Source organism: Oreochromis niloticus, linkage group LG19, assembly GCF_001858045.2.
Source record: "Oreochromis niloticus isolate F11D_XX linkage group LG19, O_niloticus_UMD_NMBU, whole genome shotgun sequence".
NCBI classification, from domain to species: Eukaryota; Metazoa; Chordata; class Actinopteri; order Cichliformes; family Cichlidae; genus Oreochromis; species Oreochromis niloticus.
The window spans coordinates 14,833,335-14,847,167 of record NC_031983.2 but is presented as its reverse complement, the minus strand read 5'-3'; the positions used below and the strand labels follow the sequence as shown (position 1 = coordinate 14,847,167).

Sequence of the window (13,833 nt, the reverse complement as noted above, 5' to 3'; positions counted from 1 at the left end):
TTGTTTCTATCCCAGTTCAGCATGTAGCCCACTGAAATTTGTAAAAGAGTTTGTTTTTGGGGGGAAATGAACAAATATTCCTCCAACAAGCTCTATGAAAAGTGTTGACTGTGACATCAATTTTATTTTTTATTTTTTAGCCCATAGCACATTTGAACAAATGAAGTTGAAGTGCTGTAGAGACAGGCACATTTAAATTCCAGATCTCCAAAAAACAAACAAACCACGATTTCAAAATAGATGAAAAGCTGAAAGGTGGGTTTTGTTGTGTTAACTAATTATTGTGGGTAGTAAAAAATCACAGTGATTTAGTGGTCATTACAATGTGTTACGAATTTGCAAATTGATGATAATTCATCTCATAAATCATTACACACTCCTTTCTCCTACGTAAGCTGTGTTTATAAGTTTAAGTACTGGTATCGTTATTGGCTGTATTAGCTCTGCATTTATGTCTAATAAACTCATGTCTGTACTAATGTCCAACACCTTGGTTCTCACTCTTTAACCTTTTAAAAACTTCTTTAAAGGGCTAAAGGGTTAAGAGACAAATTAGGGTAGGATACGAGTGCCAGGGAATGCACTATAAAAATGAATGTCCCCACAGAGACAGCCACACAAATATATGGTTGTGTGTGCCTGTGTGCGTGTGTCTGCAGCAGCAGGCACACATACAGGATTGTGTGCGGTCATGCAGAACTCCTGTCTGTCACAATCACACATGTTCCCCATTACCATGATAAACCAGTTGACATACACACATAAATGTACCACCCATGGAAGAGGTAGCACACTAGCATTTGCACAGAAATGCATGATGGGAGATTGATAACACATCGGTGCAGAAACACGGCCCCTGTGGAGGGTCTGTTTGTTCGCTATGATGGGTGACACGGCTGACTGACACTTCCCTCTATACCAACCCAACAGCCAGTGTGATGAAATTGTGCAGCTACACTGTTGATTAAGCAGTGTGCGGTGTGTGCGTTATTACAGTGAGTTCAGCAGTGCAGTGTGTAGGTGTGTATGCATGCGTGTTTGCATTGGTTGTGTTCATGCTACACGTGCATCACAAGGAAATGAGACCATAATTATCAAAGGAATACACCTGACTTTGAACCAAAGCTTTGCATAAGTCAAGCCAGGCCACAGCACCCACAACTGCTGAGATAATCATCAGTAGTCAAGTGCTGCCATCTAGTGACAGAAAAATGCAGCTCCAAATGAAAAATGATAGTCCAGGCACAAGAAAATTGAGCTAAACTTGCAATAAACTTTAATTAATGAGGCAGTTTTGAATTGACGCAGCGGGATGTTTTCTTCTTCTTAACAAAATCCAGATTTATTCATGCTGCTATGCTTCCTGTCTCTCCTTCTCACTCCTCCCTGAATCTCTTAGCCTACTCAGATCAATAGCTTTGTTTGTTCCAGTTACACCTCCCAGTGTTTTCACTTGTCCCCCTCTGCAGGAAGTGAATTGGATGTCCTGTCCTGTGCAGTGGTTATGCTGTGAATCAAAAAAGCTAAATTAAATTGCCTAATTGGTTTCCTTGGGAAGGGTAAAACAGATTTAAATTGATTACCGGTAATGGCCTTTTGTGGAACCACATTGGCTTCTGCTGTTTGAGGAGGATTTAGCAAAACCAATTAATTTGCCTCACCTCTTATGTGCCCTCCTTCTGTCTCCCTTTGTCTCAGCCTGGGAGCTTTTTCATCGTTTGCGTTTTCCACTTTTTAATGCCCTTTTTCATACTCCCAAAAAATATGATGACGATAATGTCGCTGGATAACAATCATTCATGCCTAATTGGATGAATACTGTCACACTGGGTTCCAATAAAAAGGCAGAGATATTTTTCTACTGTCTGTCTGCCGTTAAAAGACTCGCCTGACAAAAGAAAATTTAAGTCCCTTTGAATTACCTTGCTTGTGCATTACTGCTGCTGCTGCTTCAGGTGAGGGTGGAAAAAGTAAGACGTCAAGGTCAAATTTTGTCACACAAGCTGATTAAATCCCTAATAAATTCTCCCTTTTACGGTATCGCTGCCTCAGTTTTTCTCGTTCTTCCGTCAGATATTATCACAGCCTGACCCAATGTGACATTTAAAATGGGCAAATTACAGGCACTTATTATGATATCATTAATTACAGTGGGGTAACTATTGGGCATGATTAAAACAGATGTCAGGGGAAAAGGGAGAACTAAATTTCTCACTAGTAATAATTATTGTCAAAGTCATTTTTAGATTTTTTTTTAATGTTCTGGTCAGGAAATTATAAAATGTCTCAAACCACATCAGATTTTGTGTTCAACTAAGAAAAATCTATTTTCCCTCTGAAAGAACTCTTATTTTTAGCTTCACTGGATGCAGAAAATTTAAATGCAGTTAAGCTGAATAGCCCATGACAAATTAACAAAATAATTCCAAGCATTATAAATTTATTTATAGCCGACTTCATATTCTTTAGAGGGCTAAAGCAACCTTCCACTGCCCAAGGTTCAGCAGAGATGTAAGAATAATGACTTAAGTACTGCTATTTAGTTGGATTACATGCAAAACCCTTAAGCATTACAAATTACTGCAGAAAGAAGGCTGCATTCCATTATGGGATTATTTCACACATATGATGTGGTTATTGCAAATTCATCGCAACCAGGATTAGTATCTGAAAAGGTAACAAGAACACTGCATGTATATACATATATTCTAAGCAGAATTGCCTCCTTCTCTTCAGCCACCTCCTCCAGCTCTTCTGGGAGGACATTGAGGCATTCCCAATCAAGCTGAGAGACATAATCTCCCCAGCATGGAGTCTGGGGCCTCCTTCCAGTTGTACAGTCAAGCAAGTATCCTAGTCAAATCTCCAAACCACCTGAGCTGTAGTGGTAGCAGCACTCCTCTTAGCCCCTCAAGAATGACCAAGCTCCTCTCCCTATTGCTGTGGGAGAGCCCATACTCTATGATGTCTGGACAAAAGCTCATTTCTCCTGTTGTGATCTCATTCTTTTGCTTACTACCCACAACTCGCGGGCACAGCTGAGGTTATGGATGTAAAATCCATCAATCTCCTGCTGTGCTCTTCTGTTCTTTCACTTGTGAACAACATCCTGAGATATTTGGGGAGAAACTCATCCCTTTTCCAGCTGAGAATCGTGGCCTCAGAACTGGAGATACTTACTTTCATCGTAGGTGCTTCACAGTTGGCTGAAAACCACTACAGTGTCAGCCAGAGGTCATTGCTCGATGAAGTCGACAAAACCACATCATCTGCAAAAAACAGAGAAGATATTCAGAAGCTACTAAAACCAACCTCTTAGCTGAATCTATCAATCAGTGACAAAGTGCATCCCTGGCAAAGTCCATCACCCTCTGGGATCCAGCATGACTTTGCCAGCAAACCACCAAACTCTTCACACTCATACTAGAGTCCAGAATAACTCTCCCAATACCCTATCTTCTCAAACCACTCCCCTCAGGACACTCCAAGACATGCACTTGACAAAGCAAAATTAGTAAATTAGATTTCAAGTGAATGTGTGACAGATGGCTGGCACAATGAGCAAGACAGACTGTGCATGTGCGCTGAAGAACTGGAAGCTGTATGTGCGCCAGGCGGAAGTTTGCCATGAGAGTGTTAGCATGTTGAAATAATTTTTTCTTTGAAAATGTGTTATTGTTCTAGAAATACTTGACCACATGTATTGTTAAAGCCCTCATTCACAATCTGTGAAGTGTTTGTAAAGTCATGTGTCACAAAGTCACATTTTAAATGTAACATTTTATAGATGATGTCTGGTATCCACACCACAACACGGTCTATCAGGCAGCGAGGGAGTGAGAGTGGAAGCACACACTGATCATAAGCTTTATTTATATAACAGTCACACACTTTCAGTGTTGTTTTACTTTTAAGAGCACTATTAAATGCACCCCCTATTGTGTTCAGTGCATAACATTGATCACAGAAACAGAGACTAGTTGACATTAATGAACTGGTGCTATACATTGCAATGCTACAAACTGGGTAGTCTAGGCTCCTTCTTGGTTATCCCAGATATAAAAGCTCAGACTTTTTCAGACTTGTATCACTGCTGATGTGCTGTTCTCTGTTTTTTTCTCTCCAAATGTTCAAGTGCTTTGTTGAGATAAGCCATGCTGCTTACAACTCTTCTGGACCACATGCTGGCAAGCTGGTGACCATTGTAGATGTAACTAGCCAAAATAGAGTGAGTGCTCTGAATCATAGCTGTGATCAGTGCCTTACTCTTGACTTGTTGATATAAATTGTGTCTTGTTGTTTCCAGACGGTTGTTGAAAATGCCTCCACAGGGGTGAAGATGCCTTTCCTTTCCAAGTGCATGCACCTTACAGACTATGACAAGAAAATACCCCACACGTGTGTGGACAAAATGTCTTCTAACCTTGGCGATTTATCCTTTTTAAAGGATATACAATACAGTAATATTGTATATCCAACTGTGTGTTATTGGTAAATAGTACATAAAGTATCAAAGTTAAAAACTTTTTTTCTACAGAAAAATGTTCCCCGGTCAGACATGGATCAGTATTCCCTCTCCAGATGTTGTATTTTCAAAAACTTTATAATCTGTTTAAAGTTGTGTGTTTGTAGTGTGGCTCTCTAGTGAGATCCACTTATCACTTTTATCAAGCTCAGAAAAACGGGGGTTCACTTTGATTTAAAAAGTATGTTAAAATATATAAATTGGAAAAATGCAGCTGAATTAAAAGCCTTGAGCATATAACAGTCAGCATCAATAGCCAACTGCAGCCACAAGATGGCAGTAAAAAAAGGATGCATGCAGGCGAGATGCAAGGAGTTCCCTGTAAATGCATGTGCATGCTGCCATTTAAAGTGTATGCAATTTGACCTATTTCTTGAGACCTGCACCAAAGCAGGATTTGGGGCTTAGAGAGTTAACTTTAGGTTTAACTTTGCATCGTTATGAAGAAGGTTCACCCCTCACAGGGTTGCAGGGCCATAGCTTATGCTGCAGAGCTAACCTTTTCCTGGAGTTGCTGTTATGTTTGAGATAAGGGAATAACACAACAAATCTGCTTCCCAGTGATTACTGTGGAAAATAGCATCAACATTTTTTGAGTGCTCTGTGGCCTTAAATGTAAGGATGAAAAGAATGTCTACGTGTTTTTAGGACTAGCTTCATGGAATTTTATATATGCAGGTAACTTTAAAAAAACACATTTAAGCTTTTATGTACTGATATTATCCTAAGCCTGTAGTTTTAGGGCCTTGATGAGAAGCAAAGTTCAGAGCGGAGTAAAAGGTTTTATACATCAAGAAAGGAAAATAATATGCACCACATCACACACGGATACTGTGTGTTTATGCAAATGAAATGAGCAAAAAACCCAGGAAGCTGTTGAACGTTGCACAGACTAGCTCATAGCACAAACTGAAACTTTATCTTGTGATTAAACCAGTGCTGCCTGTCAAGCATGTTTCTTCTCTCTGCACTTCACAAAGTTGAGCGATAGTCTAAGCAACAACTGTTTGTGACTCTTTTGATGTATAGAACTTGTGCACACAGTGTGCATTGTGTCTTCACTGACATGCTGATAAGTACTGTTTCTTCCTGTTGGCAGACACCACGGTGTTGATTTAGCCCTCCATAGCATGTTGTTGCCCTCAGGCAAGAAACCACATTTTTGATTATTACACTATCCTTTTACATTTTGTTTTTTAATAAAAATAGTGACACAAGATATGTCACCATCATATATATTGATGAGGAGAAGAACGTTTTATCTTTAACATGGTTGTGCAGCAGTCGTTGCAGAAACCAAAGCCACATGTAGAGCAGCAACAGCATCTGGTGAGATAAGTATTATTGTTAGTTTAAAATGAAATAACTTTATTAATAAAATGTGCATGTAGGTGAATACCTAAAAGTTATGTCCGATTGTTTAACAACAGATTTTGACAGATTCTTCATTTAATTAAAACAGCACACTTTCATTCGTTGCCTCAGGGCAAAGCAGTACGCAGTTTCACTTTTTTTTTTTTCCAAATCCAATAATGCAAAATAGTGCTTCAACCCTGGGCGACTGCTTGTTTTAGGTTTTTCCCTGCTAATACATTTGATTCAAATGATTGTGTCGTTATCATGCAGTTGCGCCATCAGATCCCTATTTGATCATCTGAAATAGGGTCTGTTGGTGCAGCGATTGAGGCCCCCAGGAGAAACTCTATGTGTTGAGATGTAAAGAAGTTAAGACCCAAATGCAAAATGCTGAGACAGACTTGTGGACCATAAAATCAGAGTTTTATTGATTTGTGTTTCTGGACATGAATTTTCCAATGTTTTTATTACACTGAACATGATTTTCTTTAGCCCGGTCTCATACTTTGTGCTGACCTGTGTGCATATACACTAAGTAAAGATTTTTGATATTTTGACACAAGACAAAACTTGAAAAACATTTTCTGATTCAAGAAAAGGGGGCATTTGATAGAGCTCATGTTTTATAATATGTAACAGAACAGACCGTTTATGGATGTTTAGAAAGGACTTTAAGAGTTTTTCTAATCGAGTGGAGTTCTTTAAGTTTCTTCTCATCACCTGATCTCATGTTGTTCGATTTGTCATTCTATTTCTCTCAAGATGGCTTCAGAAGTTGATCTCAGGGTGAGGCAGGCTCTCACAATGGTTTTACCCGAGACCTCTGCTGATAATGACCCATACTCTTTTTCACACCTTGGCTCATGTGATGAAGCACATGGTCAATAGTGGGTCAAGGACCCTTTTAAGGGACAACTCCCACTAGGGTTAAGAATATGGGACTCTCTGCCATTTGGTTTTATAGCTGAAAAGGCTTTTTTTTTATAAGAAGTGAACGTCTTCAAGAAACTTAAAGAAGTGTAGTCACTTGTCTCTCCAAGGTCTTTAGATTACTATGACTGTGACACCTGGGAACCTACACAGACAGCCTGTGTGAGGTATGTACTATATATGAAGGATTGTTGTGTGAATGTGCTTAACTTGATTCAATCTGGGATCCAGGATGTGCAACTAAAGGAATGATGAAGAATTTGTCTTCTTCTTCTTCTTGTTATTATTTCTGCTGGTCACTACGGCGGGTTATCTGCCTCAATCTCACCCTATCCCATGCATCACTGTTAACCCAGTCCTCTGCATGGACTCCTTCACTACATCCATGATTTTTCTCTGTGATGTTCTTCTTTTCCTCCTGCCTGGCAGCTCCATTTTCAAAACCCTTTGTCCAGTATATTAACTATCCCTCTTCTGCTCATGTCCAAGCTATCTCACCCTTGCCTCTCCAACTTTGTCTCCACTCCCAGTGAAAACCTCTGCATCGTCATGCTGTCACTGCACCAGTGCCACCATCTCCAAATGTTGAAAAAGTGAAAAATCCATCCATCTAAACAAAACACGTCTGGTCTTTATTGGGTTTTGTTCTACTTTTGTTCTGGTTTTGAAAGTAAAGGTTAAAAAGAAAAAAGAAATAAACAAAAGAAAAAAAAACAGTGTAACATTATTTTATATGTGCCTGTAGTGATGAGGAGCAAAGGTCAGACTGATCTGCAAAGTGAAATTAAGTTTTATTCACAAAGAAGATGTAAAGAACTTAAGAAAATGATCTGCACACCAACATAAGCAAGTCTTAACTGTGTCACCTTATCATTGTTCATATTATGTATTTATCAGTGAAAGTGAGTGATTATGCACCTCAGATAAGCAAACTGAAAACCGAAAGTGAACCTCTAACTTCAACCAGTGCTGCCTGTCAAACATGTGATCCAGTAAAGACAGTTTTTGTTGTCAATGTTCTTCCTGCCAGGTGATGGGAATATACATTCAGTGAATTCTAAGCAGTCAGGTATGTGTGGGGGTGACACTGAAGGCACATTGTGTCATCTCTGATGCATGCTGGCATGAGCTTAAATGATTGTTTCTTTCTGTTGACGTGCAGCATTTTGCTGTGTTAAACAACACTGGGAAAAATCCTATTGTCAATTCTATCATCAAAAAAACAAAACAAAACAAAAGACAACAATATAATAAAATGTCGATGTTTTCATTACAGCATGCTGACGTCAGCTTATTATGGCTTTATTTTACATTGTAGGGCACGGTACTGAAAAACAAGAAATGGTGTTTGTGCAGCTCTCTCCGAGAGATTCAAGATCAACTTTGACCTTCAACGCTAACAGTGAAGGTCAAACAGTTACAAACCTACAGTAAGTGTTCATGTCCCATAAAACCAAGCATACTGTTGTGAAGTCTAACAGCAATCCACAAAAAGTTGTGGGTAACGTAAAATATTTCCTGATTTTCAAATTCAATGTAACCTTGATCCAGTTTTTACCTAAATTAAATCAGCTCGAGCTGTTAATTGTATCTACCATCACACAATATTCTAAAATGATAGCTTGAACACTGTGAACTGCTAACAAACAAAGAGAAACGAATACACTCCCTCTCTTCAGGAAAACAGTAACCCTTGTGGGTGAAGAAATAGATTAGAAATAAAATAACACAATTAACTGGGTACAAATATAATGAGAATCATTTTTCACATTCAATGTTGCTGTGACGTAAGCCTGTAGTCACATGCAGTGATGCTTCTTGACATTGATGATTGTGATTTCAAAGACTTGCTTTCAAAATTTTAAGCCAAGAACTGTAACGTTTTCTTTTGTGCAAATGCCAAATAACAATTAATTATTGAGACTGCAGTAAGCACTCTATGATTGCCACACAAAGTGTCTGCGTGAGTGTTAAACCACCTATATGTGTCAGTTGGTTTTAGGCTTTTCAGTCTTCACTTCTGCTCAAACGTACTCAATGTAAACAGAGCATAACAGAAAAAAGCTGTCAGGTCATCAATCACTACCACCAGGAATCCACAGGCCCCTGCTTGTTCTTAAAACTAACTCATCACCTTATCTTGGAAAATCTCATCAAGAATGTGTGACAAAGGTTAAAGAGAAGAAGTTTTTTTTTTTGTCTTAATTTGTGTCTTAATGTCTTCATTTATCTTTTAAAAAAGAGAACAATCTATAAAATACAATTTTATGTGTACCTGTAGTGATGATAAGCAAAGTTCAGACCGATTTGTAAAGAGAATCAAATTAAAGGTTACCGTTAATTATGCCCACATAACTGAGTGATTTTAAACATGAAGCATGAGCAGAGGAAGAAAAGAAGCAGATGAACTATGTAAAGTTCATAAACTGAAACTTTAGCTTGTTATTAAACCAGTGGAGCCTGTCAAACATGTTTTAATGTAAAGAGTGTTTTTGAAAAACAAAAATGACAAAAGCAAATATGGACTTAACCTAGTGCAAACTGCATTCTCAAAACTCTTTCATTAATAAGTGTTGTCAAATAACTGAGACAAAATTTATAATATAAATTTATTTTCAAATTAGTACACAATGTTTCATACAAATGATGCCATGTTGTGAACATGTGAGGTCAGGTGGAAGGTCTTCTTTGCTATCAAGTCATTTTTGCAGAGCTCTGAGGTGGATTGTAAAAACCATCCTGGTTCAGGGAGAGTTTATGTTAGATGACATGTGGGCAAACAGTTCGCTTAACAAGGCTTGTCAAACTATGCTATGATGTGCTAACAGAAATATGTAATCTATAATACCTTAGCCTGCCTATAAGCCATATTCTTAGCACATGTGATTTCTCAGGAAAAGTGACAAAAAAGTATGAATAAATATATGTAATGTTTATTTTAATTAAAGTAAATTATTGGATATATATAATGTGACCCAATAGTGAAAATTGTCATAATTATCTTTCCAAATGACAAAGAATGAATAGAAATCCTGTCATGACTGACCTTTGACATGTACTAACTTTTATTCCGAAAAGGAAGAGCCAAATGTGCTTTACTTAATGTTTTGCATCTTTTAATCATTTTAATGTTTTGCATCATTCAATGGCAATTATGTCATGCATCCATTAGGTGTCTGCAGGTTGTGCTGCAGTTCTTTAATTTGTTTTTAAATCTCTTAATGCTTGTCAACTTGTTTTAACATGTTTTGCTTTATTTTATCGATTTAGTTATTTATTTTATTTTATCTTATTGTATTTTACTGTGTTTATGCTATTTGTATATATACAGCCCTTTGTGAACCCTGGTTTTATGTTAAAGTGCTTTCTGTATAAAGCTGGTATGGTATAACTATTGTCAAAATGTTTCTCAATGAAACAAAAATATTATCCATTTAAAGGATAAGCTGGGGGTTACTCAGTCATCTTTATTCTCTTGGAAACATAAAATCTGTTCTCACAGTAAATTTATCTACTTATTAAGCTACACACGAAAAACAAAATGAAACACACAGTGTGAAATTTTATTTCTTTACATGTGTTTGTTACCTGCATATATAAAGGTGATTCAGTTAAACACCAGAAGAAAATGTATTTCCAACACAACTTTTATTTTCTTTTTGTACGTATAATTATACATTTCGACCACATTGAGGAAAATCCTAAACTAAAACTAACCTGAATTGGATAAATCTTAAATGTTTAAGTAAACAAATGTTTAAGATTAACATGTGTACATTTTGTTCAAATGGAAAAACAAATGTAGCTGAGTTTGTTTCCACCTCTTCAGACCAGAGGGTAGCTTGCTGCACTAGCAATCCCACACTGGTTGTGTTTGTTCCTGCTCATCTTAATGTATCCCATCTCTCCCCATCCACGACCCCAGCTACAGAAAGACAGAAAATAACAACATTTAGCAGGTAAAACTCAGTTATGTTCACACTAATAGTTGAACAGCATGCAGCGACATAATGATATGTATTACGTTGTGAAACCACAAATAAGATGCCTTTATATGCAGCTGTGCTTCAGCACTCAAAAAATGATAGGAGGAGTGCATGAATTCAAATATGACCATCACCTGTGGGTATTTACCTGTTCTTGACCAGCCAGTAGTCATGTCCATTCTCAGTACCATAACCCACAGCCAGCACACCATGGTCCAATTCTATGCTGCTGCACCCAGGTTCATCATACACTCCTTTAAATACAGGTGAATTAGACCGACAGGTGTAAAGAACAAATAAAACACTTCACATTTCTTATACTATTTGAAGAAATCTTTCGAAACAATGTTTCAATGTCTGCACCTGATGTATAGAACTGGAAGGATGCATGGGAAGCATCAATGGCTACAGAAACCGGTCCGATGGTGGCCACAGCCTCCTTCAGGGCTTCTTCATCATATTTATTCACATCAACATAGCCACTGCACGTGGCTCCAACACTTGCAGGGTTGTAGCGACATAACCAGTCCTAATTGAGAAATTATTTAGATCGACAAGAGATTTGGTGTGTTATGTTTTTGACATACTGCTTTCTATTTACCTCAGCCTCATAAGGGTAGGATGCCTCAGTGTCAATTCCTCCATTGGCTTCGATGTACCGGAAAGCAGAGTCCATCCAGCCTCCATTGCAACCCTCGTTTCCATAAGCGCCAGAGCAGTCGACCAACTGCTGCTCACTCAGAGACACCAGTATACCTGTCTTCCTGAAGTGCTGTCCCTCCAGTGCACCAGTCTGTAACAAGAATGAGTCAGTTTTAAAAAGGCAACAGTCGAGCAAAGTTTCCCGCTTTATAACAGTAAGGAAGACTGATTCCAATATACTCACTGCACTGAAGGCCCAGCAGGAGCCACACTGCTTCTGATCCTTGACACCAGTGACATATCCCTGTTCCCTCCAGTCAACAGCGTCGGGCAGATCAATACCTTCAGGCAGCCGGAGGAAGGTAGAACCACGGCGAGGCAGAGAAGCATTGAAGGAGCCAAGGCAGCCCCGGGAAACCAGCTTTTTATACTCTTCATTTTCCTGATGAAGAAGAACAAAATTATTGGGGTTTAAGTGTAATTTTAAAAGCTGTTATATGCAAATTGTAACCAAAACTGCTGCTGACTATTCAAGTAATGAATTTTGATGTGTCATTCTGAAACCTGATTGGTTTCTTTTTCTACACATACCATGTCAGCAAAGTAGGTCATACCAAGGCGGTAGGATTTGAAGCCCTGATCGGCCAAGATGTTGTGCATTAGCACATGTTTGCGGTTGGTGAGCCAGATCTGCTTACGGTGACTCTCCTCTGATGGAGAGTCGTAGGATTTTCCTGTAAGTCGGAAAAGTGAAATATCAGAAACAGAATAAAAGAAAATCATGTGTAATGAATCATTAATGAATAAAATTTTAATTTAAGCTAAAAGGTTTTCTTTCATTTGAGACATTATTTTAAAGACCACAAACATGATCAGCAGCTTCTGACAAAAAGGAAAAATGAGAAACTACAGAAAGAGTCTGCTGTCTCACCAAACTTGAGCCTCCAGGCATGAAACTCCAGATCTTCCAGAGAGATGCTGGCACAGCTGGATACAGCCAGAACAGCAGCAACAACAAGCAGCAACTTCATATTGACTGAACACAAGCAGAAAAAGACAGAAATGATTTGTGACTTACAGGAAACCACACGGGCAGTTTATGATGTTTTTCACATCAGCTTTAAAATATTTTCTGTCATGATGCTGGATGTCATTTTCATATTACCATACTATGTGCTCTATGTCTCAGTTTCTTTGAGTTTCTGTTTAATTTCTTCCTGTAATTCTTTCTCGAAATAATGAATCTTTGCATTTCTGAAATTGTATTTGGACATGTCTATGTGTTGTCATCTGTGTTGTAGCCACTTACCTGTCTCGTTGTCTTTGTCTGTTGTGAAGACTGAAGAATAACCACCTGTATGAGATACAGCTCTGTGTCAGAGAGGAGGTGTTATTTACCTGACTACCTGTTATTATCACTTCATACCAGTCAGTCAGGTGTGTTTCAGCAGCTCTTGAAAGATGAGAAAGAATGCCAGGCACTGAAATAGAAAAAGGTGGAGCTATACATTAAGAGGAGGATTGCATAATGCACATTTAAGAATATGTTTTATGCAGCCTCAGCAAAAACAAGGAACTTAAGTGTCATAATTCATCAGGAGGACATGATCAGCTTCTCAGCAGTTTGTTGCAGGATTTGACAATGTTAAGATTTCACAGAATGTCTGTTTTTTTTACACCTCTCACAGTTGTTCACTGAAGTATTGAGGAGGTGATTAGGTGGAGGACCCTTCATGACAGTCAGCATTTTCTAGTCTTCTTTGTTTTGCAGGTGTTTCTGGGCTCAGTGACAAAACAGTTCTAGACTTATATATATTGTGACCACCATCTAGTCATATTGGCAAAAAAGGCTGTGGTATATTTCTCCTTTGGTCTACTTACAAACACTATTCTCCTAATGCCACCACTCTGAAATTAGAATTTTTCAAGTGAAAATTACTTTTCCCCTCTGGAGATATAGCATAGATACCTCTGCTTGATGCATTAATCCTTCAGTGTCATATTCACTTTTGGCCTGTTTTGACCCAGTCCTATGTCGTTGTTTTTGTTCCTCTATTCTGAGCGCACGTAAAAAAAAAAATTTGCAAGTGCAAATGTTGCATTTTTGAGGAGAAAATCATTTTGAGCGGGAGTCACAAAAATAATGCCATACAACTGGTGATATCTGTTGAGCCACCTCTGGCGCCCTATAGTGATGTCCCCTTGAATTGTTTGTCAGATTGTTTAATCTACAAACTGTGAACATTTGTAACAAGGGGAACAACTGTGGAACCATCCCAGTGGATTGAAAAGTGGCCAAATGACCACAGGTCACTGCAATTAACTGTCCAGGATTTTCATCTAATCTTTGAACAACACAAAATTATTGAACCTCACTTTGTTGTGGAAGGCATT

The 13,833-nt window shown here is 38.3% G+C and overlaps 1 protein-coding gene across 1 annotated transcript; it reads right to left on the bottom strand.

Annotated features, from left to right (window-relative positions):
• Nucleotides 1–10,368: 10,368 nt before the first annotated feature.
• LOC100705720 (cathepsin L1) lies at nucleotides 10,369–12,899 on the bottom strand. Its single transcript, XM_003458812.5, has 8 exons — nucleotides 12,749–12,899; nucleotides 12,371–12,475; nucleotides 12,031–12,173; nucleotides 11,684–11,881; nucleotides 11,399–11,590; nucleotides 11,161–11,326; nucleotides 10,946–11,051; nucleotides 10,369–10,736 (listed from the first exon to the last, which is right to left on the bottom strand). The coding sequence occupies exons 2-8, from the start codon at nucleotides 12,468–12,470 to the stop codon at nucleotides 10,637–10,639; spliced, it is 1,005 nt and encodes a 334-aa protein (XP_003458860.1). The 5' UTR covers nucleotides 12,471–12,475; nucleotides 12,749–12,899; the 3' UTR covers nucleotides 10,369–10,636.
• Nucleotides 12,900–13,833: the final 934 nt, after the last annotated feature.

Coding starts and splice junctions, on each gene's coding strand:
- LOC100705720 (XM_003458812.5), bottom strand. CDS start 12,470: ATGAAGTTGCTGCTTGTTGTTGCTGCTGTTCTGGCTGTATCCAGCTGT. Junction 11,882..12,030: donor TGACCTACTTTGCTGACATG/GTATGTGTAGAA, acceptor CTTCTTCATCAG/GAAAATGAAGAGTATAAAAA. Junction 11,591..11,683: donor CCTGCTGGGCCTTCAGTGCA/GTGAGTATATTG, acceptor TTCTTGTTACAG/ACTGGTGCACTGGAGGGACA.